The sequence below is a fragment of the Trachurus trachurus genome (assembly GCF_905171665.1).
Source record: "Trachurus trachurus genome assembly, chromosome: 21".
Classification (NCBI taxonomy): Eukaryota; Metazoa; Chordata; class Actinopteri; order Carangiformes; family Carangidae; genus Trachurus; species Trachurus trachurus.
Genome location: NC_139899.1, coordinates 18518571 through 18546401, shown reverse-complemented (window position 1 = coordinate 18546401; position 27831 = coordinate 18518571). Strand labels below are relative to the sequence as shown.

General features: G+C 44.8%; 1 protein-coding gene across 5 annotated transcripts; it reads right to left on the bottom strand.

Annotated features, from left to right (window-relative positions):
• Positions 1-352: 352 nt before the first annotated feature.
• Positions 353-27776, bottom strand: bcl9 (BCL9 transcription coactivator). Of its 5 annotated transcripts, none has more exons than XM_083996747.1 (10): positions 27621-27776; positions 25345-25514; positions 10287-10769; positions 7784-8097; positions 7077-7184; positions 6742-6928; positions 5850-5946; positions 3561-5748; positions 2791-3060; positions 355-2691 (listed from the first exon to the last, which is right to left on the bottom strand). In XM_083996747.1, the coding sequence occupies exons 3-10, from the start codon at positions 10571-10573 to the stop codon at positions 1652-1654; spliced, it is 4491 nt and encodes a 1496-aa protein (XP_083852873.1). In that variant the 5' UTR covers positions 10574-10769; positions 25345-25514; positions 27621-27776; the 3' UTR covers positions 355-1651. The 5 variants fall into 5 exon arrangements, with proteins under 5 accessions (XP_083852876.1, XP_083852877.1, XP_083852873.1 ...); XM_083996748.1 differs by lacking the exon at positions 27621-27776 and adding an exon at positions 27221-27503; XM_083996749.1 differs by lacking the exon at positions 27621-27776 and adding an exon at positions 27419-27473.
• Positions 27777-27831: the final 55 nt, after the last annotated feature.

The following is a 27831-nucleotide window of genomic DNA, read 5'->3' as shown; positions in this document are numbered from 1 at the left end:
AATATTCCTACCAGCAAAGTAAACAGCTAGTTTAGACCAGTTCAAATGCAACAACAAGCTCGCATCTATTTTGAAAGTGTGGTGTCCTCTGAAAATAGCTCTCACTTAAGTGCCTCCTGATAAAATGTCAACTTGGCAATGCTGCGTCTTAGTATGACTTGTTCTAACTGAATGTTGGTAAGCTGGTCTGACGTGTATAATGACAAAGACAAGCACCCAGTCCGCATAACCGACTGGACGTGAACAGCCCAAGAGCCACATGGACACACGCACACGCACACACTACATGGACAACATGTATATACCAAAACAATATCTTTTATTTGTAGTCCATCACCACAGCCCTGGTAGGCTATTCTGCACCAAAGCCAATGGAGAAACACATGACAAGCTTATACAATAGAGAAAAGAGGAAGTCAACTGGATGGTAAGCAGTACGTGTTTACATTTCTTTGTGTCTCGCTCTGGACACCACACCTGCCTTACTAAATTTTTTACCAGATCTACCTAACTCTAGTTCTATAATACCTGCCGTGGCGCTCGGCCACTCCTGTCCCATTCTGCTGACCATTGGGGGTTTTATTGCTGTGGGAATGATTATTACCCAGAGTCAACAAGAGAGTCAAAACAAAACAGGAACACAACAGGAACAAGAAGAACACACATAGCACATCTGGGTATTAGCAGTATTATTCACGCTGGCGAAAAAGTTGAGTCCTGAAAGTTTTGGAGCACGAAATCGAACGTCATCCACGGGTTGAAATGGACTAGAGATTACCACTGTGCTGCAAAGCTGCCAGGATCCTCACACTTAATGTGTTGCTCTCAATGGTAAAAATAGAGAAAGAAGACGCTTTCTGCAGACGGTCCATGTTTGTGCTTTTTTAATAATACTATTATCTTAATGAGGTCATAGTTTGGTTTGTTATACACTGGAGTTACAAAGGAAATTAAAATAGACTAAAATTCGAATAGCCCACCAATGGTAAACAGTACAGTATTTTTAGGGGGCATTCCTCCCCCAATGAAAGTTGGGTAAGAGGAGTTGAGAGGTCACTGATAGAATGCCTATACATACAGACACATACATACATACCACACAAACATAGTCTGTCAAGCACGCATACGCACTCTCACACGTATATACTGTACAGAAACAGTCAAAACAATGGAGCGAGAGACAAGATGGAGTTCCACTAAAGTCTTCACAAAGCACAAATTCTTCTTATTCCTTTCTCTTGTTCCATACCACTTTCGTGACAAATTTGTTTTTTAAATTTGAAAAAAGTAGACATATACTGTAGCATCTCCACGCTGACTTTTAGTTAGGTTGATTCCTCTTTGACAACAAAGTCATCTTTATAGTCAGATAATCAAAAAACACAAGAACAGTTTTGCGAAATTGATGCACAACAATCCCATACATTCTGAAGTTCATGAGTCAAAATTAAATGTTCTTGTGGCAAAAGTACTCCAATCTGGGCCTGTCCGAGTCTCCATTGGAATAGTTCCCACAGGACATGACTGTTTCGTATTATACTTCCTTTCTTTGAGTCCATCAGAGTTTTCTGAACACTCTCTAAATGCCATGATCTTTACTCCATCCTTGCATTTTGTCCAAGAACATTCTAGATACAAGGTTTCTGTTGGATTAGAACATTCCAGGGCCCGGACTGAATCCCATGTCCATGTCACGTGGCCTCATCTGACCCCCCATCATCATTGTCTGCTGCGGGGGGCCACCCATGCCCTGCAGTGACATCATCATGTTAGGTGATCCACCAGGGCCTGGGTGGGCCATTTGTCTCCCCTGCATCATCCCTCCCGGACCCCCAGGGGACATCATCCGATGCTGGGGGCCCATCATGCCTTGGCCCATGAATCCTGGTGGCCGCATCGAGTTGTGGCCAGGGTTGCCCATCGGCATGTCTTGGGGGCCCATTCCCCCGCCAGGCCCCCCTGGCATTCCCCCCATCCCCTGCATGGGCATTCCCATCCTTGGTGGGCCATCACCCATCATGCCCTGCATGGGGAAGCCAGAGGGGTGTGGTGGTTTCCCCCCAGGGTTGTCTCCTCCACCTCGGGGGAAATAAGACAGAGTCTGGCTGGGTTTCTCTGATGGGATTATCCTGGACAGGTCAAACTCAGGAATGCCGGACGCTCCCGGCCGCATCACCTCATGAAGGTCTGCATCGCTGAATCCACCTTGCATGTTGTTGAACTCTGGCCCTCCAGGAGTATTGGGCTTGCACATACCCCCATCACCCCCTCCCCCGTGAGGCATGTTCCCCATCCGTCCTCCCATAGGTCCACCTTCTCCCTGGAAGCCCATGGGATGGCCAGGGAAACCTTGAGGGCCAGGACCGTTGTGTGGGGAGAAGGGGCCTTGCTGGGAGGGGGACTGGGTGAGGGGGTATCCCTGGCTTCGGTGGGGGTAACCCATGCGTCCCTGGGCCATCATTTGAGGGTTTGCCATACCAGGATCTTGGGGATTTGGTGGTATCATCATGCCATGAGACATCATGCCTGGGCCCATGTTAGGAGCGTTAGGAGAGGGCATCTGTGGAGGCATGCCATGGGAGAGGGGCTGGGATCCCATTGGATTCATACCCAGAGGGCTGAGGGCAGGCATGGGTCCTGCGTTTCCTGGTCCCATCATACGTGGATTGCCTTGGTGGTTCATTGCCATACCTGTATGAACAAAGGATGGTTAATATAAATATGGACCAACTTTGATGGAATTGAAACCACAAGTTAAACATCAACAAAAATACATTTCAGATATCTCACCATTATTATTCACTGAAGGCAGGTTAGGGGAGCGAGCTGGAGGCGAGTCGTCATCGGAGCTGGCAACGGTCTTTATGGCATCATGGTAGAGTGGAGTAGAGCTGGGCATCGCAAACTTGGACATGCGTGACATCATGATGGAGAGAGGGTTCTGGGATAGTGTTGGCTCAGGGGGTATGGTATACGGACTGCCAGACGGGACGTTGCCTGGGAGGGACATGGAGCCAGATGGAGCCCCTGATGGAGGGGCTGAGGGAGGACCATTACCACCTAGAAGACAACACCACAAGAAAGATATGATGTTACAAGGAGATGATAAAACTTATCTGAGGTTATAAACAATTTGCCACAAAGTGAATAGTCTAATTGCTTCTTAACAATAGTGATACCCATTGCATTGGATTATGGTCCTATGGCCACAAGAGGGAGCCACTGGACCATAACCCACTCAACCCCACCCCTCATACAGATGTGTTAAGTCTCAAGTGATGCACATGATCAATGGCCTCCATCCATTTAATTTTCTGTTTTGTATTCTTGAACTGTTTTCAAAAGCATTGATAGTCAGATAGATTTAGTCCAGTATTTTATAACTAATATTAACAATAATCAAGATGAATATCATATTTTTCACTGACAACTGAAAATGAAACATCAACCCATTGAAAAAAAAAAATCAAAATACAAAAAAGAGAAAAAAAAAGAAAAAAACAAAAAACCTGAGAGTGCTGATGGAAAGAGAAGAGGGGAGAGAAGAAAGCTTGTTGTACCTTGCTCCATATTCCCCATCATGTTTGGTGAGGTGATACTGAGGGGAGGCTTGCCACCCTGAGGTGGTACTCCAGGACTCTGCATGGGTGGTTTTGGTGAGGGCGCCCATCCAGGAGAAGGGTTGGGAAGAGAAGGAGACCTCATATGAACAGGAGAGGCACCTGCTGATCCCATCATGGAGTGAGGGGACTTCATTGGTGCTGAAGTTGGAGGAGCTGTTGGGGCATTGGGGCCCGTGGGACCAGTGAGCATGCCAGCCAGCTGGGACGGTGTCTGAGGGGATTTAAGGTTTCCCGAGGGAGAGCCCATCATTGGGGACTGCACTTGCCTCAGAGGTGGGGACTTCAGTGGGTTGACACTGGGAGAGTTCCCCCCTCCTCCTTGGACATTCAGATCTGCTGGTTTGCGGCCCCTCTGACCTTGTGAAGGGCCACCACCAGGGGGGAGGTGATTAATACGGCCATTACCCCCTGTTGGTGTAGATCTGTGCTCTGGACCAAAGGCCTGGTCAGCATGAGGACCCCTCATTCCTCCAGGACCCCCAGGGAAAGGTCTCCCAGCCCCCATAGGAAAGTCTCCTGGCTGTGTCTGCTCAGGGAAGACAGGACCCTGCATGGGCCGGCCTTGTGGACCCATGCTCTCCATTGGAGGTCCTCCCGGTCCTCTCATTCTCATCATCTCATCTGGACTCATATTCATGGAAGGATCTCGTATTTTGGAAGGGTGCATATGAGGTCCCGGCCCTGGACCAGGACCCATGCCAAACTCGGGCCCCATTTCCCTGCCCCCCATTCCCTGGAGCCTAGATGATGGACTCATAGGACCATCGCCAGGCATTCTGGGAAACATACCCATGCCGTTACCAGGTTCCATTCCACCTCTCTGATGCCCCATCATCCTTTGCATGTCCATCATCATCCCAGGAGGGAGGCCCTTCTCTCCAGCCATGCCTTGGTGGAACATTGCTTCTTGAACTGACTGAGGATTTGGGAAACGTTCACCACGACCCCCTGGACCAGCAAACATTCCCCCGGGTCCTCCAGGGAAGCCTCGTGCATCTCCCATCCGTGGGGGCATGTCGTCGGGCCAGCCCATTCCAGGCCTCGGGGGTCCCTCCATTTCAGGGTTCATCATTCCAGAGAAACCAGGCATCCTCTGCATGTGTGGTGGCATACCTCTGGGGCCAGGGCCGGGGCCCATGGCCATGCGTTCCTGATAGTGATCTGGTGGACCACCTGGCCCACCCCACATCTCTCCTGGGCCCATCTGGTAAGGAGGTGGGGGTCCTCGCATCATACCGCGTGGGCCGTGTGGGTGCATCATCATGTCTGGGGGAAGTGGCCGGTGTTGCATTTCTTGTTTCTTCCTCTTCTCCTCATAAAACTCCTGTTGTAACTTCAACCAAGCCACCTGTTCTGGGGTCATCTGATCTCCGTCTCCACAGCCTCCTGGACCCCCCATATGAGGACCCATTTCGTCTTGAGGAAATGGAGGCATGTCCCTGGGACCATGGGGTGGGCCAAACGGTGGACCCTGTGGACGAGGCCCTCCTGGCCCACCTGGTGGTCCAAGGCTCTGTGACTGTGCCATCATAGCCTGTAGGGGGCCCTGCTCAGACCTCCGAGGTGCGCCGTCAGGGCCTCCGTCGTGAGGTCCCCCATGGGGCTGTTGGGGACCGGCTGGTGGGGCATCACGGTCATCAGGGAAAAGCATGCGTTGGATATCTCGCAAGGTCTGCAGGGAGCGCTGCCGATGCTCTAACTGTTCCTGGGACAGACCCTCTGTGTTGGCCTCCATGTTCAGCAGCTCCTGGGCCAGCTGCTGCTGTTGTTGCTGCTGCTGAGGTGTCAGACCCGCTCCACCAGATCCTCCACCCTGCCCTCCTTCACCTGCTGTTGGAGGGTTGAGGCCTGCCTCAGGTTGGGTGACAGGGGGTTGGTCAACTGCAGCTGTAGTATTACTGGGACTACTGCCAGGAAGATTTTTGGATTCCATGCCGGCAGCGGATGACCCTTCCTGTGGAAGAACACCCGACTGGCTCCCTTGGTTTGAAGGCTGGGGTGGGGCTGGCTCTGCCATGCCAGGTAAGGACGGCTTGGATCCAGGCTGGTGGCTCTGATCTTGGGCATGGGATGGGGGCTGCTGGGGAGGCTTGGAGTCATTTCGGAGGGCGCTTGCTGCATTGTTCTTTAAAAGAGAGGAACAGAAATAAGATTAATTTGTGACGCTCGTGTGATGACGAGGTATGCTTATGTGTGCAATACAAAAAAGCTTGAGTGTTTCTTTACCAGGAGGAGGTGAGCTTTGTCCTTGCTGTTGGAGATGTTTTTCATGTGGAAGGCAATGATATTTTCTGTATGGCCAGTTAGAACTGCATCAGCTGCCCTGAGGACAAGAAGACAGACAGTCAGATATCAGTCATCAGACACAACAAGTGCAAGTGTGGGTGGGTGGGTGAGTGAGTGAGTGAGTGAGTGAGTGAGTGAGTGAGTGAGTGAGTGAGTGAGTGAGTGAGTGAGTGAGTGAGTGAGTGAGTGAGTGAGTGAGTGAGTACAGTGGGACAGATGAATGAGTAGTAAATGGGACCATGAAGGTAATCCCAAGGTCAATAGACATGGCAAACTATTGTGCGCGCGCACACACACACAAATACAGACACACCTTCCCTGAGCATCATCTTTGAACTCTTATTCCCAAAGGAAAGTGTTAATCTAAGCCAAGTGTGTGCTCCCGCTGAGAAACACACATGCTTTGGCAGACATGCAAAATGGATTTAGGCTATAACTGGGAAAGTCGGGGCAAGGAAGAGACATGATGGGAGGCAACTATCTTAGTGGCATACGCACAAACATCCACAACAAACATCAAAGACAACTACAACCACTGATGACAGGGGCGCAGAGTTACACTTCAGGCGATTGACATTGTTAGTAATTCCATTTAAGTTTGACTTGCAACTCCACAAAGGGTTTCTCTGTGGGTGTATGTTTTGCTTAGGTATAAAAAAGAATCTACACACCAAGATGATGTATTAATTAGTCTGTCTGAACACATTAGTATTTAAAACTTGTGGCAATAAACAAACTGTAAAAATGAATCATTCAAGATGTGGATATCGAAGCATGGCACAGCTCCACCAGAGCCTCAAAATATACAAATGGTAACTCTCAGCGTCCTTACTTGTTGGCCATCTCCGTGGTGAAGACATAAACAAGTTTTGAGCCTGGTTTCTGACCACTCGCAGGTTCTGTTGTGGATCCCTGGCCTCCCAGTGTATTGTGGGAGGGTGTAGAGGAGCGACTGAGTCCAGCATTGGAGGTAGAATGTGTGACCGAGTCCTGGGGCTTCACATCGCTGGAGTTACAGTCTGCAGGAAAGACAACAGGAAAGAGCATGGCTTTAGGACCAGCAGAGGGTTATGGGCAATGGAGTTTTTACTGAGGAGCTGTCATAAGTCAAGTTGATCAGTGGAGCGACCGCTACACATGCTTGGATGCACACGTTAACACACTTACTGAAGAATCCTTTGTCATCTTCGTCACTTTCTCCCCCAGAGCACCAGTCAGCTCCACTATACGGCTGCCTCCTCTCTGCCACACACATCCTCTTCACCCTGCTACTGTCTGTACAGACACACACAGAGCACTCACTGAGCTTGGTCTGAGTGACAGTAAGGGACTACAAAGTATATACTGCAACATGGACAACTGTTGCCTTCTCTAACAACTTGTGCTGTATACAAAAATACAAGACTATACATCCAGCCCATTTTTAAAAAAAAAAGTGGTACACCATAAAGGGAACACAACTCGAACCAACCAACCACCAGGAACTATCTGAGCTTTTCCTCCAATAATCAGGGCAAGAGCTGTCTCTACAGGAAGTTGTAGGTGTGTAACCACTAAGAAGCAGGAACAAGTGCAACATAAGCACTACAGACATGGCATTGCTTAAGTACTGTAGCTATTCTTTCCATACAGGGCAAAGCATTTCATTCAAAATACTATTACTATAAACTACTATTATTATAAACATTATACAGAAACTAACACACCATGATCAGCCACTTTTCACCTTTCATTTGAATTATTTTTAAATTAATTAAGAAATTTAAATTCACAATGTCAAAATTCGCACTTGACAGGGACAGCTTCCAACTCCAGCTACCAACTGGAATCAGACAATGTGGCAATAATTAGTCCTTGGCTGGAATGGTTCTTACCTTTTTCTTCACTGGTGGGTGTGCCGCTCTCTGGCTGTTCGAATGACTCCACTGAGGTGCTTCTCTCCCTTTTGACTTTAACCTTGGAGCTCGGACCAGAGGTCAGACCCTGGCCATTCTTCAGCCCCATGCCCCCTGCCACATTCTGAGCCCCTTTAGTGCCCAGCGTCTTGGGATCACAGGGTGAGGGCTGTGATTGGCTGCCAGTGCTCCCTGGTTTCCCCTGATTGGGCATTTTAGAGTCCATCTGGGCGGCAGTGGAGGGGGACATGACAGGAGGTGATCGTACCATGGCCTCCGTCTTAGGTTTAGGGCTGACAGACAAAGGACAGAGAAGACAATTACTGACGTGTCTAATATATTCACATTGTGCATTAGGAGAACAATTTCATTAAAACAGGGCTAAACGGCTGATATTTTACAAATGAAATTTTAATAACTTCCTCCACTAAAAACTCCCTTAGTTACTCTGCCACGCTTCCAAAATGTTATGTCTTGTCTTCCTTCATATTTGTGACCTTGTTTCCACTAATGAAACACACACAACAAGGAGGAAATGGGGCATATCAAGCAAAAAGCCTGGGGCTTGAAGTTAGGTTACCCAGTAGTCATGCTCTGGAATTGGGCACAAGCCAGACTAGAAGGGGGGGGGGGGGGGGGGGGGGGGCACTTACTCAGGCAGCTGGCTATCCATGAAGTCTGATATCCCCCAGCTCCCCACTATAACTTGTACCCTTGTTACCCAATGTGGTAAGCAGGAGAAGTGGTAGAGGGAAGGCCAGACGGAAAATTATTGTTCTTTTTGCCCTCTTTTTTTCTATGCAGCCACTAATCACTATATCATTATGACATCTAACAGTTGGCATCAATGTCTGTGAACACAGGCTCCAGTTACCAGCACTGGGAATTCAACGCACACAGTTAAACCTGAAGGAACAGGCTGCAGAGACACGGACCATCAACAAATCACTGCTGCTTACTAGTTATGAGAGCAGCTCAGTTCAGACAAGCAGGACACATCCAACTGGCAGAGAACTCCCTTACCACACCCTAATCTCTTTCTCTGTGTCTCTCTCTCTCTCTCCCTCCCTAACACACACACACACACACACACACACACACACACACAGAATGGAATAGCATGGAATAAATGCCAACACATCCAAAAAGCATAGCCACAACTTAGCACACTGTATGTACGTACACACAGAAACATGGTTAGTAGAGAAAGAAGGCAAAGCCTGAATTTTGGCAGTCCAGACCGCCGTTTCCCGAGGCTCCAGAACCATGAGTCAGCAGGGAAAACTTCCAAGCACAGTGTACTCCCTGACCCTGGAACAGCTCTGGATCGCACATCAAGACCTTTCAGGTAAAATAACGGAGCAGAGACGCTGATCTTAGATCTGCATTACACCCAACCAACTCTTGCTTCCTAAAACAGTCTTGTGAGAAAGTAACGCGCTGAGGTTCGTGTCCGTTTGATGACACTGCCAAGATTCAGTTTTACTACTGATCACAGAGGATGTACACACACACACACGGTAACAACTTTCCATGGCTGCCCTCCTACATTAAAAAACATGCATGTTAAGTAAGATACTTCTGCTACCAACCAAACCACTGGCATTATTAATGGTTTCTTCTCACTGTATTTAAATAGATGAAAAAATCTCCCACAGGATTAATATGACTAAAAAAAAAAAATGCTGTATAAGGGCCGTGGTTGGAGTGTTCTGTAAACTTGCTCCTGATCAGCTCTTTCAAATTTCAAAATTCAGCACATTATGCACCTTGCAACTACTAAGATATGAGAGTTTTCACAACATACCAAACACTAGAAAGACGGATGCACTGATGACTCCGTAACCAATCGCATCAGTCACAATATGGCTTAAATTGGCATCTGTACTAGGCTGAACTCAGAAAAGCTTCTTTTTTTTAAAGTAGCCTCAGTGTTTTTGATATCCGAGCGAGACCTGTTTCACTTCATTCTGTTTTTGAACAAAGCCTTGAGTGTTTATATTTCTCTCTTCCCAACTGATAATAAACACTGGCAGATACTGTTTATTCATTTTTCATCGTTACTTAATTATTTGAAACAGGCTTTGTTTCATACTTGGACAGAAGCTTGTTTCTCCCGATAAAGTCTGTTGATATTCTATTGATGTGAAACGGTGCAATTAAGTGGCTCAGTCATCAGCTGGTAGTAAGTACACAAGAGTTGTAAAGGATGAAAAAAAAAAAAACTTGATTCAGTCTCACTAACACAGGTGATGACGCTGTGAGGTACTATGGGAACAATACGTTTAACATAACGCAGGTGAAATTTAACTTCTGCTTGGCGTACTGTTAAAAATGGTGCACTGCTGTTCATAGGCAGTCTGGATTAATTATCCAATTTCAACCAACGTTCAGATCAGTGTTCAACCAATTAGGCTGTTAAAATAACCACACACACATTATCTCATAATCACCATAATGCAGGAACATGTTTTCTCCTCACCTCTGTGTGTTGGTGGACGGGGAGTTCTTTAACCTATTGGAGTGCATTGATGGAGCTCCTAGGACTACGGAACAGGGTGGAGTGATGAGCTGGTGGGGACTGCCGGTGTGCGTGAGCGGCGCTTTTGCGCGCACGTTCCTTGAGCCAGGAACAGGATTCCCAATGTTGGAGAGGTTTCCCCGACCGTCCTTGGCCTCCTCTCGCTCTTTCTTCCCTCGCTCCTTCTTGGTGAAATGTGTCGCTGCTGTACCTGCCGCCGCTGGCCTCTCCTCTTGGACCTCCAACATTCTCTCTATGTCCTTGTCTGTGTGGATGTGGATGTGTGTGCGTGTGTGTACGTGTGTGTGTGTGTGTATGTGTATGTGTGTGTGTGTGTGTGTGAGAAAGTGTGTAAAAACAATAACAATAGTCCAGGAGTTTTCTCTTGTTCAGTGTAGATTTACGAAACTCCCCCAAGGGGGCTTTCAACGGCCCTTGGGCACACTGCAGAGAGAGAAGAGAGAAAAAGGGACAGTTAACAACTCTGAAAAAGGAACTGGGTCTGGTCTGAGCAAACTAAAAGCTACACCCACCCAAAATGTTTTTAGTATCAATCTACCAGTGTAGGCTTGACAGGTGGCACACACAAACTTGACACTTCAATAGAAGACAGCCATTATTTATGTTAATAGCACCACCTGCTTTTCCTGCTACGACTGGTCAAATCATCTACTGAGAAAAAAAACACCCGATACTTTTTCAAATGTTCACGGAAACTTCTCAAAACTCTCTCGTCGCATAATCTCCATCGACACTGTTCATCGGTGTGCGTGCGTAGCGTGAGGAAATAGCCAACAGCAAGAACCACATTTTATGTTTCAAGCGTACACAGAAAGGCAACACTGACAATCTACGTACATCAGCCACCTTGAAAACTTCTACTCAATCTCTGATGGAGCTGAAGCAATAAACTCGCCAATATTAGCCTATTGCGGACATGCGATATCCGTGCATATGTCTGCCAATGAGTAACAAGAATCTACAGCAAAATATTTATATATGAGGTCAGCTAGAAACAGTGCCACCATTACATGCTGGAACATTTTTTACTTTGCTAAATATCTTGATTTTTCTTTGTTAAAAAGTCTTGATTTATGCGATTCTTGTCAAAAATGTTTATTTTACGTGTTTATGCAAAATAATGAGTATTTAACCTCTCACATATCAAAGTTGGTATTGGCTTTGAAACTACAAAGATTGTGCGTTGGGTATCATGTTAACTACACAAATAGCAGGATTAGTTTGTAAGTGTGGCAAACACAGAAGTGTGGTGGTAGAGAGAGAGGGGGGGAGGTAGTATTGTGGTCCAAACCAACCATCCGCTGTGTGTTTTTGGTAAGTGAGCACAAGAATTGCATGAGAATCGTGTTTGGGGGAGGGAGAGAGAGAGAGAGGGAGGGAGGGAAAGAGAGAGAGAGAGAGAGAGAGAGAGAGAGAGAGAGAGAGAGAGAGAGAGAGAGAGAGAGAGAGAGAGAGAGAGAGAGAGAGAGAGAGAGCGGCCCAGTCAGTCAGATTACATTGTCATCCTGAAAATATTTAGGAGCTCTTCCAAAAACACTCAACATTGTAACTGGCTCCAGAGTTCCCCTGGGGAGAGGGAGGTGGAGAGTTTGGAGGGTTGCAGGGGGGGGGGGGGGGGGGTGGGCTTGGGTGGAGGGGGTGTCAGTTATGTCTCTCGCTGGTCTACGGGAGAAGTGATTTACAACTCTGGGGGCCACAGATCACTACTGCTCACGAGCAGAAGCTGACTTCCACACATGGAGCCCGTGCATCCACATTACACTGATTGGCCTAACCTTTGGATATAAAAAACACACTCTGTGTCACCAGTGGTGGCTGCAGCGTGCTGATTATTGATTGCTGAACTAGTGATTTGGCTGCACATTCAATTACAACAGAGCTGCTCCAGGGAAAAAAACTGGATTCTAAGTGAAATGACATGTTTTATTTTGTGATACAACTTGCTTCAATATGTAACTTTGGACAGAGAAACTGCAACACACAATGATACGTGAGTATATTCTGAAACACAAAGAAGATACCCAAACTATAGATCTGACGTTAAGAGTAAAACAGTTAGGACCGCTACCCTCCTGTCTGTTGTTTCAAGAGTCTGTGTTTTCCCTGAAGTACGGGAAGGAAGACAATGTATGAGGGAGGTCAAGATGAAAGAGCGTTTAACACAGAGATGCAGTCTTATTTTGTTGCTGACTATCATTTGCTCATCAAAGTGAAGCGCTGGCTTGTGTAAGTCACAGTGGGGAAACACCTGCCAGAGAGCAGCTCACAACCAGGAGACTGTGGATGAGAGCATGCAGGGCTTCAAGCTTCTGCCAGAGGGAATAAAAATGGACAGTGTGGGCAAAACTCCTGACAACACACATCTGAGAAGAGTAAGGATGAAGGTGGCATGTACACATCAGGAACATATTCATGTAGATAGCAACAAAAATATCACTGTAACTAACTGTATAGTAGGGCTGCCCCCGATTATTTATGGCGATTAGTCGACTAATCGGTGCGAGTCTCTGACTGCAGCGGGGACTGCTCATGGATCTATGGGATTGTTCCATGACACTACTGTGAGACTGACCGCCGGTGAGTGCTTTGGGATCGGGACGGGGCTAATCGTTGAAAACAGCAGTGATACGTGCTTTCACGTCGGAGTCTCCAAACTGTAACATCAGAAAAAGTCGCCTTTGCCAAAAAAAATAAATAAATATGGACCTGCCGTGCCGTGTAAAAAAAAAAAACACAACAAAAAAAACTGACAGCGGCCCTAAGTTCAAATTAAAAGCCCAATAGCCTTTCATATACAGTTAAAGCAGATATCAGCTTCACGGCCGTTTCGGCTAATGCTGCGTTCAAGGCAGGCTTTTGAAACCGTAAGTTACAGCTTCAAGTCACAACTACGACTTGGTAGCGTTCCAGGTAACCCGTAGCTCGTGTTTTTACCATCCTGTTGTCTGTGAAAGTTCCCTATAACGGCCACTCGTAACTTCCGACCCGTGAACTCGTACCAGATCGAACTGGTATGACTTCACAGGAAGGAAAAACACAAAGTACGAGTTTCTTTGAACGCACCATGAGTTAGCAGCCCCCGCCCTTGTCAGGCATCAATTGGTCCTCGTGCTACGTCACCACATTCACGCGCATCCCTTGGCTGCACACACAGCCCTTCATGCCGTTCTCTCTCCTCATTGGATAACACTTGTATCCCACAAGGAAAATTTTCTCCTCGGGTTACAGCAGAGCAGAGTGACGGAGAGACTCGTGTTTAGGCTGAAATACTTCATGTAAGTGATTGCTGACGGAAAATAGGACTATTTAGGACTTATATTAACAAAAACATTCCACTGATATCTGCTTTAAGTCATATTGATTTTGACTTAATTTTGACAAGACCGTTTGTTTTTTTCCTGCAAGCAAATTTTGGTCAGCTAATGATTTTTTGGTCGACCAGTGCTTGGTCGACTATTTGGGGGCAGCCCTACTGTATAGCTCCCTCCCAAACGACCAGAGTGTGCACGTGCTTAAGAGTTTGATTGTTTTTGTTCAAATAAGACCAATAAAGTGTTAACTCATAGGCTACTGACCACGTTTGACGATGTCCAAATGGCCGATCTCAAAGGTGGGAAACCAGGTCAGTTGTCATATTAGAGAGGGCATAGACCCTATCAACTGTTCAAATCAGGAGATGGGTGCATACTTTAGTTAGAAACACACCTTCTACACACCCAACCATGGGCATGATTGTCCATTTTGGAAAGATACAAACATTCTTCAGGTGTAGCCTCCTCCTTTCAGAGATCAGTAAAGCACTAAGCCTGGAGCACAGTGACCCCTTTAGCATGAGGGGGGGTCTATGTGTATTTAAAAAGTTAGTTTTCTGGCCTGCTGTTGACAGGTGTGGAGTGAGCAGAGGCTCTTTTGTCCAACAAACGTAAAGATGAACCTTAACCGAGATGAGCGAACAACTGTCTGGAGACGCAGTAGCTTTAGAAAATCTGTTCATCTTGCTGAACTTTCTTTGTTCTGTGTCAGAGAACCAGCCTCCGACCTCGTTTTGGCGCCGACTAGCTTGTATTCCCCGAGGAGGTGTTATCTAAACCTAAACCCCAATCATACACAAACGTGTGCTGTGTGCACGCACATTGAAACTAACTGCGTGACCTGCCAATCACCTGTTCTCTCCAATCACACGCTAATGAGACACTAATTGGGTACCTTGCTGACATGACTGTCATAAGCAACGCACCGGCGTATACACACCTTCGAGCGTGCACGCTGCAGCCAGTCACACACACAGACACACAACAAAAGCATGGCGGAGGTATTCACAGATATTTCTCTTCCTCTATCTCCAGTAAAGACGCTGAACTGTCTATCACGGCGCACACGAGGAGCTGCAGTGCATGCAAGTTAATGGGAAAACAGTATAATGAGGCTCTGAAATTGAGCTTTTTGCCTGTGATATAAATATGAGGTTCCACATGAAAAGAGGGCAGAAAATAGTTCAATTCAATTAGATTTGGGTTTTTCCGATGCGGGTGGCACTAAAAGGGAGCATTTCATTTCATGCTTATGTAACAGTCATCGTACGCTGGCTGGGTGCAGGGTAGACAGTAGACCCTTCCCAGCTACGTCACCCAAATTCCTCTGAGGGGGAGATGGGAGGATTCATGCCAGTATAGTAACGTACTGGTATACTCCACTGGTAAGGAGTGGGATCAACAAGAAAAGGAACCTTAACCTTCCAGAAAACCTCGTGCACCTGATTAAAATTTTAACACAACACTGCTACAAAGACATTATTTTAAAAAGAAGGGAGGTGGGTTTTTTTGTTGTTTTTTTGAGGGGGGGCACACAAGTGCATATACACACACACACACACCATCTCTCTCCCCTCATCTCAGCCGTGCTGTTGGCTGTAAAAGGGCCTGCTGATGTTTCAGTCTTATTTATGCAAATCCCATTTTGCAGTTCAGTCACAATGGAGTATTGCTCTCACTTTCTCGCTCTCTAGCTCCCCTACCCGCTCTCCGTCTGCTCGGCCTCCATCTCAAGAATTTCTTTAGCCCATTATTTGTTTAGGGCAATATTAGAAGCATTATTTCCACCCCTCCTTGCAGTTTTCTGCAAGAATATACGAAAAAAAAAAAAGAAGAAACCCAGCGCCATCAGCAAGGAAGCGTGTAGTCTGAAGAAGCTGCAGCCAGCTCTCTCAAACAGAAAAAGCTTTTCCATCTCCTTACACAGGGGCCCAATTTATATGCACCTAATATTCATTCAAATCAAATCAACACATATGAAATTGTAAGTCAGACCTTTGTAAGAGAAACCCAGTGAAAGGATTTTATAATCTGATAGGTCTGAATTTCGCTTTTACTCTCAAATTATTCCACATATTCTGCGCTGAAACAGAGGTCATTTTTAACATTTGAAATCCTGGGTTGCCTTACAAGAGTCAAAAACTATTTCAAAAATTGCTTTCAAAAGACTGGAATGATTTGTATCTCGAGTCGAGCCAAGTAACTTTTCTTGAAAAGAAGCCACAGGTGGTAATTATGGGGTGAATGGCACAATGAAATTCCATACTTAAAAAAAAAAAAGCTAAGTTAATGCTTTCACTCTGTCATCAGTGTCGTGGAAGAAGGTTTAATAGGACCAAAAGCTGGAAACAACAGTGTGTTTACTTCTGACTGTTGTGATATGAATTATACATTTTGCTTGATGAGAGCCTGAGGATCAAAGCCCTGGAAACAAAGTGAGTAAAAATGACTGACAGCGTGTCAGAGTTTTATAAAAATCCCTTTACTAAGAGAGCAGGGTGGCATCAGTTATGCACCATCTTCAGCTTAAGGTCAGAAAACATTAGTAACCGGTTGTACTCACACAACACAAAGTCGCGAACGTGACTGGTGCGTAAAAATTACCTAAAAAAGCACCAACATATTATCACTAATACACCACGTTCCTCAGTCTTAACTAACAAGGGCTAGTTTTAAATATCCAACAACTATTAAACCTCACCCATTAGTGAAAACTTCCAATAGGTCATTATTAATTAATCTGCCAATTATCTCTTCAAATCGATTAAGTGTTGTCTATCAAATGTCAGACAATATTGAGGGGTGATGGAGTCATGCCATATGTTTAATTTGAAACATTCAAAACACCATGAATATTATCTTTATTATCACATATGACAAAGAATCAGAAAACCCTCACATCAGAGAAGCTGGAAAAGGGTTCACTTGGAAAAAATTACATAATGTAATGGTTAATTGTTAAAACAGCCGTTCAATTTTCTGTCGATTAGCTTATTAATTACTTAATCAACTAATCTTTGCAGCTCTACATTTCAGCAGATAATTAATTACTGAAAGGCAAATGTGATCCAGTATGTATTCTGCTGTAGTGAATCAAGTACAAAACCACAGCACTTCCTTGAGAACAACAGGTTTCCTGATATAACTTGTTCCTTCACATACCTGCCTGACTGCTAGTGAAGCAAAGGCTAACTGCAAACAGAGCTCATTCAAGTCTAGAAGCAAAACCTCCACCGCCGTCCAATCAAATTAATCTGTTCGACGTCCCACAGCACCGCGACTGAGGAAACATCTGCGCGCTCACCTGCAAAAGGTGACTTCCTGCCAGCGCTAACCCAACACGCCACACCCTGCGTGTAACACTCGAGACTCGCTTGGCACACACAGAATGCGAGGAATGCAGAGTGTCACTAAAGATAGAGCTGTGACGGTGCGGACGTAACATTTGACATAATACATCTACTGTGTCCGGGAAGGATACTCATACAAGTATGACTGAGCTGCTGAAACCAAGCTGCACAAATATTTACAGTGAACATTTAAATCATTCCGCATTCTCCGAACTCTGAACTACTCCCAAAGTACAATGGCAACGACATATCTCCATCCTTCTCCACCCAGGTCCTCTCTTCTGTTCACTGTAATGTGCGTTAGTTAGTCTTTCCCTCTCACTGACACTGTGACCCTCCCGTCTCCTCCACTGTCTCTCCGTCCAGCATTTCCAACAACAATCGCCGTCCTCGATTAATCCCTTTCCCGTTTGTCTGCAGACGAAGCCCCTCCATCCCTGGGGAGGCGACATGTGTGTAATGTCACATTTTGTCATATCATATCGTGGTGACAGAAGCCGTGCCATGTCCATCACAATGATGGAAGAGGCAATGAAAACAGGAGGATGGGAAAAGGGGTGTGATACAGATATACCCGTAGGAGGAAGGGGGGCAGGGAGGGAGGGGGGGGATTGTGGGGGGTTATTACACAAGTTGATCTCTTCACAGAGAGTATGGGTGGGTGTCTTGTCTCAGACACACACACATACACACACACACACACACGCAGCTGACTCACTAGTGACACATCTGCTGGCGTAGCCTGGGCACGGTGCCATGTGTGGCAGCCAGCTCCAGCAGCAGGACTGGCACTCAGCACTCCAGCCTGCTCTGATCTCCGTCTCACACACTTCACCCTGCGCTTCCATCTCCGTCCATCTGCCCCCCGTCTCTGCGTCTCTGGTTAAGTGGGTGTGTCTTGTTTACACACGCGCGCACCACGCACACACCACGCACACATATACCTTTCCACTGCAGACAAAGGAGACTGGTTAACTGGTAACAAATCGCCATTATTACTCTGACACAACGAGCATGGGGTGCAAATTAGGGGAGATCCGGTATCAAATGCTAAGATTTTTTTTGGCCTAAAATCTCATGGTATTTCATGACATTTCACACTCTCCTGATACACTGCCAATAGTGCCAAATACAGTGCAATTATTTCACACCATTTACCTTGGACTGTTAAATATGAAACTAAACATTCACTTAAATACAGACAGTTGGAGTGTGGCCTACGGTAATTTGGATGTTCATGATTAAATTCATTTTTTTTTTTTTTTTTAAACACAAGTTAAGGTATGCATAATGCAGCTGTGACAGATGGCTTAGTTACACTGGGCTCTTCACACTGCCCACACTTCAGCCACTTGAAGTACACAACAAGTAGGTTACAGGTCTCATTCTCCTCTGCTAGTGCAGCAAGGACAAACATCTGCTCAGTGTGTGCCATCTTGAAGCAGTAATATTTCTTCTTTCTCATAAAATCATGCTCTCTATTGTTGAACAGTGCAACTTTGCATCCACAAACAGATGACCTGTGGCCACTCCTAGATAGACGAGGAGGAGGAAGAAGCAGGTCAACTCAGACACTAATAAGACAGACCAGACCGTAGACCCGAGTTGGGACGGGTCCAATTTATACATAATCCCCCTGATCCGAGTAGGTTCTGTGCAGGACAACGTCTGATACACGAATAGATTCTGGCGAATTTGCCATCAGCTGTGATTATGGGGTGTGTGTCACACTGCAGAGCAAAATGTGTTTTTGATGCACGACAAAACTGAAGCACACAAGCAAATTATATATTGCTACTGTTTTGGATTACGGCTGCCTGTTAATTGGTGGCACATCGTGCTGCACCACCAATTAACTGTTGGTGGTCTCCATTTGGGTCTGTTCAAATGAACCGTAATTCAAATCCAGTCCTAATTATCCTCTGGTCTGCGTCTAAATTGTTTCAGATTCCTGTTGGATCGGGGCTTTGTTTTTGTTTTTTTATATTAATTTACGAACGTAGGTTAAGGCAGGTTCTCCACAGGCCCAAAATATTGAATCTGTGAACAGACCTCATCTGGAACAGTGCTTCTTTGTGGCCAAGCAAAATAAAACTGCTAAAAAGGCAGACGTGCTGTGTTAATTATGTCCACTGTAATAAACGGCAGTTCCAGTGATATTAACAAACACACTCCTAGTGTAAATGCGTACGCCGAGAGCAAATACGCAAAGCTTTTTCCATACAGTGGGTCTCTCTCATTTGTGGATCAAATAACAAACCAAACAGAAACACCATTTGCTTAAGAGAAACTCGGCTGCCCTCTCTGCAGACCCCTTCTTTCCTCCCTTCCCTTGACCGTGCTCTCTGGTCCGTGACTCCCTCCTTCCATCCAGACGGTCGCTCCCACACTCGGGCCACATTCCTCCCTTGCTCATGCTGGGAGGACGTCTCCCTGCGGCCAAAAGCATTGTGGGAAATCCCAACGGCCAGGCCCTTCAGAGGCCATGAAGACCACTGAGTAAAAGTGTAAAGGAGACTTGCGTTAGTGGCGTGGTCAAAAGGCTCTTTATGCAAGCCACCGTCTTGCCAATATACCACTCATTTGCCACGAGTAGAAAAAAAAAAAACTAACGCGTGTCACATTCATGTCTTGACACCGAATCTCATAACAGACAGCACAGAAACACATATGACCGCATTTCAAGTGGCAGTCAACACATCCCACGCTGTGCAAAAACCTCAATTTAGCGCAGTTAGAGCATTATGCAGGACAGGGGTGAGCGAGTGCTTCCCGAAAGAATATTTTTGTACGTTAAAATCATCAAGCAGCAGAAACAACTGGCTTCTCAACCTGTCAAACCATGTGACACAGCTCAGGCATCTCTACTGACCTGGCATAACAACTGACAAAAATATATTTAACTCAGAGCAGAAGACTCACAGAGTATACAATACATGTGCCGACTCCTCTCTGCTATCAAACAACAAAATTAGCACTCTGGAGAGAATACGAGCCAGATTGTGTCCCTAAATTACCCCAGTTTGCACTGGTGTGTCATTTCCATGGAATTTTAAACACACTGGCTAAGACGTGCCCAATTAAATATACAGGCGGAGAGCAATATACACACATAGTATCGCACATAGAAATACCCACATGCGGCAGTACTTAGCTGCTCTAATAACGTCCAAGCTGCTCTGAAAACTGCGCTACTTCATGGCATCTACTCTTCCCATGAGTTGGAGCTGTTTGGATTTCTGTCTGAGCCTTCTTTGGGTTTCTCAAACCCCACCATTACCCCCATGGCTGATATGTTGAAAGCGTACAATGTATTGCTCGTGCAACCCCATGTAAAATTATGTTCTGCCAATTATTCCTGATGTTAGAGACATGATGAACTTCCTCCCTAACCTTAACACCTTATCTTTTCAGGAAGGAGGAGGCGATAATGTTGTTACACACCCTGTTGTCAGGCCTCAGTATGGCTGTACAGCTCCAGGTAGCTGCTCTCATATGAATTCACACTGTGAATTTGAGGTATATAGTTGTTTTTATCATTATGTTCAAGATGGATACGACAAATGACTCAAGGTGCAAATAAAAAAGCATTGATCTATTTTGTTTATGAGCACAGGCAGCAGCTCAGATTACCATAGTGAAGGGGAAAAACAACAGAGGATGAGGTAACTTGAGTTCAAATCCAAGGTGTGGCACCGTCTTGGACGTCACATTTTCTTTTTTTTAATGATGTTACTCTTGATAGGACTAGGGTGGTTTGTAAACCAAAACTATAGTAGGACAGCAAGTAACATGCTTGTACATCCATTAGCACCTAATAGCAGCACGGAAGGAACCTGTTGAATAACCTCTCCGATATACACATGTGCTTGTGTGCTCTTTTTTTAACACTAGTCTGTCAACACATCTATTCTTTTCATCCATCCACAACAAAACACAATAAAACTCAGAACCCCTAAACAAATCCTTACCTACCTAACCTGCCTATTTTCAGACCAGTGTTACATGAGACTGAGTGTGAAATAAAGTTTCACATCAGCCTCATACAGTTTTATATAAACCTACACAAGTGTCAACAAACGGTCGCTTGCATCTAAATTTAAGTCAATATTAACACAGACAATAACACGGACAATAGTCAATTCAGGTGACGTTTGTATGTGGTTTCATTCATTATCAAAGCACTACAAATATGTGAAAATAAAAATTTGCTTGTCTATTTATAATGGTATGACTAACGATGGGAGTGCCTGCCCATCCTGGAATAAAGTGTTCAGTTTTTTAATGACACTGGGCCGTTAATGCAGTCATGCAAAAGACCTGCTCACAAGGGTGCAAACTGAAACTGAAACCATATCTGAGTGAATCACACCTCCATTCACATTTCATCTTAATGCCCTCTAATTAAAAGAATAAAAGATTACATTGAGCAGGTAGTGTAGGAACAAACAAGCCAAGCCACCAGCTAATGATTATTTTCATTATTGATTCATCTGCTGTTATTTTTCCGTAATCAATCATTTGGTCAGTAGATTGCCAGAAATATGTTGAGAAGCTTATTACACTTTCCTGAGGGAGGGTGACATCTTCAAATGTCTCTTTCATTAGACTTGTATTACAAAGCATGAAGATATTTAGTTTAGCATCACAGAAGACAAAGAAAAGCAGTACATCTTCAATGAGCTTTTGTTTCCCCTCTTCAATACTCTTGATTCATATCCTCGTCTACATCTTGATGCTACTGTAGTAATGTAAATTTCCCCCTGTGGGAGTCCATTTTATCTTAAACTGGGAAGGTTATGGCATTTTTGCTCAAAACTGACTTAAGTGATTAACGCTTTATCAAGACTGACTAATTGATTAGCAGACAACGAATCATTTCAGCGCCAATAAACAATACTTAGCTCTGTGAAGCTTTTCTAATTTTCTCACAAACGGCTGTGAAAGATGACAGAAGACGTTCTACAAAGCACTGACACATACGCACCATCACTAATCAGAAGCTCAACTGAAGAACATAAAGGCTTTAACATACCAGAAGCTTCCTCTCATTTACACTGACATTTGAGTCAAAGAACTCTTGATAATGACAATTTGACACAGTTGGTTGATGCTTATCACCGGCTCATAAAATTAGCAGGCTGATTTCAAATTAAAAAACAAAGCTCTTTGAATTATGTCACATGCACCAAGTTATATGGTAAACTGAAGTGGAGAATATCAGGAATCTCATTTTCTTCCCGCTGGAAAAAAAAAAAAAAATCACGTGGTTAAAATAAATCAATAAACATTAAAAATAAATGTTTAAATTCCGAGCCACAATGAGGTGGACAGATATGGATTATCCCTGAGTGCCTCTACCACTCAGTGCTTTAGTTTTGGTTTACGCCTGTGAAAACCTTTAAAACTTTAAGAGTGTGTTACTATCTTTAAACGCCGGCGAGTTATCATTGCGTCATGGTGCTGTGTTAACTAAACTACGCTAACTAATATCAGCTAGCTCGGCTGCACTGCGGCCTGGCTGGCTGGAGGCTTTCAGCGAAAAATAGTCGAGGTGACTGCAGGTCACGGCGGCCCCCAGGTTCCACCTGAGAGCAGCTCTGTTTGCGAGGACCCCTCCCCTCGGAGCAGGAGGAGCAGCCCGTCTGTGCCATAACTGTCAATCACAGCCAAGAAACATGAAAGCAGATTGATAGGTACATTCTGACTCAGCCAGACACATCCCTGAGGATCCTGTGTGGGCAACAATCCCACCACAGATCAACACATATGAGACCAAGACCTCCTACACTAAAAAGATATGAAATGCAGCTATTAGAAGAACATATTCATGTGTACAGCTCAAACTGTCTGGGAAGGCACAATAGGCTGCAGAGACTTACTACTCAGAGCTGGTCCTGGGAGATTCATTTTTCTAATGATGTCCTCCTATCTTTATTTTGTCTTTAATACGTTTCTAAGCGATGGTCATAAGAATCAACAAAGAAATTGATCAAACGAACAATAAACTGAACACAACCATTGTTCTATACTTACTGAAAATCTCTTTGGCATTAATTACTTTAACATGAGTAATAGGCAATTGTTAACAGTAATGGTTGACTCCGGTCATCTATTTTAAGCACTTAACACTTGTTTTGATTTTTAATATCTGGTGGGCTCCTTAAACAAAAGAGCCTTATTCACTAATTGTTGTTGAACCATTATCTATCTACGTCTTATATTTTGGTGTATTATTATCTCCCATTTCATTTGATTGTGGTGTTAACTTTCTTTTGCCATGTGTAAATATGTGTAAATCACCTTGTAGTGTGGTCAGTATTAAATGTGGATCAGTCACACATCAGTCACCATCAGCACCAATACTGATCCAACACATCAACTCATTTCACTTCTGATTTTAAATGACGAGGACGACATGACAGCTGGCCATTAAGACTGCTAGAGGGGAAAATGTACAATATTTGCAGGTATCAATGAATCAATAGCCACACATCTAGTGTCTCATTTCTTACAGCTTATCAACTTTAATATTTCCTATAATTTTTTTGTCTTACACCAATAGATTTTCATGTTCTGTAGAGACATTAGACAGACTGTAGCCGACATACTTTTGTAAATAAATGTATGTCACGATTTTACATACAGTAATTCAGGAAAGTTTAAGTTTATTTATTCAGCTGAAGATCTCAATACTGATATAATTGGATGACGGCTACTTTGTACAACAGAAATAATCCATTATCACTTGTATTTCCAAACAAGTCTTACAGACCTACGACGGCAGATCGGAGGGTGGGGGTGGGGGGGGTGGGGGGGGGGGTTAAACACGTTAAAAACAAAGTAGTATTTTTCTGCTCCCTGGGGATTGTTAAATAATTATTGTACTTTGGGCGCTTGACTATTGTGAGAGTCGTTCGGGGGACAAACTAATTTCCTTAATTAATTGTGAATTGATGTCTTAATCACTATACAAGGTAAATGGAAAATTAGTCAGTTCATGCGCAAATTGTTACAAAAATGATCAAAATTAGCCTACAGAGTGAAAAATAAACATTTCAAGCAACAGAAGAAAAATAATCTACTGTATGTGTGGGGAGGGAAGCCCCCTGCCACCCACTGAACAGACGATGAGGTAGACCGCCCCTCCAACGCATCCCTCCATGTCACACACAACACAAGCCTTGAGAGTTTTAATTAGAAAACCCATGAAGCAAACAAATGCACGGAAACATGAGAGGCCAATACACAGAGGGGAAAATAAATCCTTTGCCGCTTTACATCAATATCCATTTCCCTGCATCCTTCACCTCACTGTGGTTTTTGGTTAACACGCTTCGGATTAGATAGCAGATAAATAAACAGTGTGCACTGCGTTCTCAGGAAGAGCGCCCTGACCGTGTTGTGTCCTCAGCATGTGCAGATCAGAGAACGAGACCAATCGCTGCACCGATAGTCCAGAGCAGCAGCGCCGCTCTGAGAGTCCTTTCCCTGAAGCCGATTTCCTTGAGCATCAAGAGCAGTCGTACTGGGTCACAGCTCTACAATTCAAGGCCTCTCTCATCAAAATGCAGCTATCAACGTAGACACCTCTACAGATAAATGTCAAAGAGATAGTGACCGATGTTACAGGAAGAGCCTGTGCTTGACTTGATACCGTAGCATCATAGCAGTGTTAAGTTATCAACTTATAGCACCAGTGTCTCTTTGAGAGCAAGAAACAAGTGTTCACTGCCACGCTTGATATTGTAACAAATTGTGAAACTGTATGAAATGCTTGTGAGGAAATCTGGAAAATATAGGTGTCCCATTCTTCATGTTTGGAGTATCTAAAAAAACAAATACTTGACTGCTAAGCAATTTCTGTTTGCAAATCACTCCTTTGTTCACTCATTCACCACTCCCAAGAATGCAGAAACTCAGTAAGTTCACTCTAGAGTGAGTGGTTTTTAAAAAAGAACAACAAAAGAATCAGGATTTGGGAAACGTACAAGTCTCTGAGAGTTTTCCATCATATGTAGCAGGAATAGGACTGTTAACTTTGGGAATTTTAAGGGCGCTATGGAGGCGCATAAATTTCACGCAGACATGTCAAAAAACGTCAAAAACAAATACTGTAGTAACAAAGGAGACAGCCTATTGGTTCATACACTATGCTACATGGTTAGCGTTTCTACATATTTACAAAGAAGAAAAAGCAATTAAAGAAATAACAATGACCTAACTGTATCTACGTGCAAGTGTGCGTTCGTTGGACGTGTGCATGAAACAAACTGGGTGATAAAGTGTGGAATCAAAAAGAAGAAAGAAAGAGGAGGAAGCGTTGAGCTGGGTTACCTCAGAAGCCCCCCTGCCCTTTCAGCAGGGCCTCATATGGAGAACCAGGCCTCAGGTCCCCTGGGCACTGATGTCTGCTCTCCACTCGACTCCTCCCAGTCAGCCACGGAGGCTGTGCAGGAACCTGGCCCACTTGCGACACTCTACCTACAGCCACAAGTCATTCACACCTGGACAAGAGAGAGAGAACTTTGCTTACTGGGTGAAACAAACACGCAAACAGGCAAGAAAAAGCACTCAGTCGCTCGTGTTGACAAGACAAACATGTAGCACACAACACACAACCAGTGTAAAGCTCGGGTCATTAGGGGCTACAGTCACAGCGTATAATCGCCTTTTTAAACCCAGATACTCCTTCACACTTCAGTTATCAACCAATGTGCTCATAAGGGACTACAAGACAACATATGATACTCTGTCAAGGGCTTCCTTGTTTCTTTGCATCCTGGAGGACGTCCCCCATTCTCTAATTATTAACTGTGGGCACTAGAAAGTGACTTTCTTTTTTTTTTGGAAAATCACCAATGCAAAAGGAGATAAGGCGCAAATAGTGAGCATAGAGAAAAAAAAGATAAATATGAAACTGCCTCAAGACGATGCAACAGATGCACATTCATGGCAGACAGCAGTGTTGCCTAGCAATTGAAGAGATCAGAGTCCTGTAACAGGAAGGTCTGCAGTTCAATCTCAGCAACTGGCATGTATGCCTTCGAAACTGTCCTTGGATGAGAATGTGAACCCCTACCTACTAACTCATAAGTCGCTCCCAGTAGCAGAATCAGCTAAAAGGACTAAAAAAGGAAAAACTGAAACCAAGCACAAAAGCTGGCTGAGATTTTCCTCTTTAAAAATTATGATTAAAGACAACATCACGTAACATCCAGCTAATGCAACGCTGTGGGCCTTACACTCAGTTATTATAAATCTGAGCAGTCTTTGCAAAAATGTTGAATGAAGTAAAAATAAATTATTCAGGGCCCTTGCTAAATAAAGTCACAAAAGGACAACAAGATAAGATTTTACTTATTAGGGGAGTGAATTCATAAAAAAGTCCCAGGTATCAGATGTCTTTTACTTCACAAAATTTCTCCACCACAAGACCTGTGGATTTTTATTTCACTCTCAATTCAAGTTATACACGACTAGCTTCAACTAAAAAGACTGAACACATTCTTTGCCATGTTTAGCTTCTCTGGTCCTGCCAAGGTAACACAGCACAATGCCACACAAGTTTCTTACAAACGGGCCTACTCGAGGAAGTCGTCCTAAAATAGACATTTACAAAGCTAAAAGTCTGCAAATAAAAAAAAAAGGTAAAGCAACTCAACAACTACAGAGACTAGACTCGCCCCCCCTTAAATCTCAGCGCCTCACTGGACAACTCTTGGCGGACAAAGTAATTCCATGGCGCTTGAAACTCCAGGAACTTTTTTTTTTCTTTTTCCTAAAAGAAGTTGTTCCTGTTTCGCCAGAGAGCTGGGGGGGGAAGGGAGGACTTCAGCACTTGCATTCATGGAGCCTCGGCCAGCGCAAACAAAGTCTTCCCCGAAGAGGGAGGCACTGGACGGCGGCTGAGAGAGCGAGAACAACGACGTCGGTCACAAGCACACAACAACAAAAAAACACACACACTCACGCATACACACAGAGAGAGAAATGAGATTCATTTTCGGGCTTTGTGTGTTAATAAAACAATTCAGGCCCTCCTTAGGCAAACGTTCATTTTCAAGTTCTGCTCGCTCCGTTAACAATGTAACAATTAAATCGCTCGGCATATGATAGGGCTGGCCGACACAATCAGCAGCCGAGGCCTATAATCTCGCTACGCGTTTATGTATCATATCAAGCACATTTTTTAATAAAGGAGATACAATACCAACGGTGTGGTACTCCCGAAGAATGCAAAACATGCACGCTGCATTGTATCCTTTTTTCATTTTCACGAAGCACGGGCGGTCCTCCAGTATAATGGGGTAAAAACCAATATTTCTCCGCGGGTTTTACACCATGCCGAAAACATCGTGAATAATCCGCTTTTGTTGCGCTGGGAAAGAAAAAAAATATCGGCGTTTACGGTTGAAAGGGTGCTCGCTTCGCTGTCTGCCAGGCCAGACACGACGTGGGTTTTGCTAGCCAGCCTTCGGGGACAGAGGCAGAGAAGAACGGATACCGGAGTGAGATGTCCCCGGGAGGAGGACCCGCGTGTGCCCGTTGCCAGGAGGCGAGCTGTGGTACCGACACTTTCCACCTGGATTTGAAAAAAAGGAGCCACTCACCTGAAATGTTAGCTTAATTTCCGTTTTCCTCCAACGACGGATATATACCGCACACCTATCAAATCACAACATTATCACGGTAACATTATAAAATAGAAATGTGTCTCCCCCCCTTTCGCCCGAGCTTTCCAGTGGTCCTACTCCATTACATCCCAGTTAAGATTTCCTGTCGTATCCCCCCCCTCCCTTTCTGCGCGATGGTTTAGCCCGA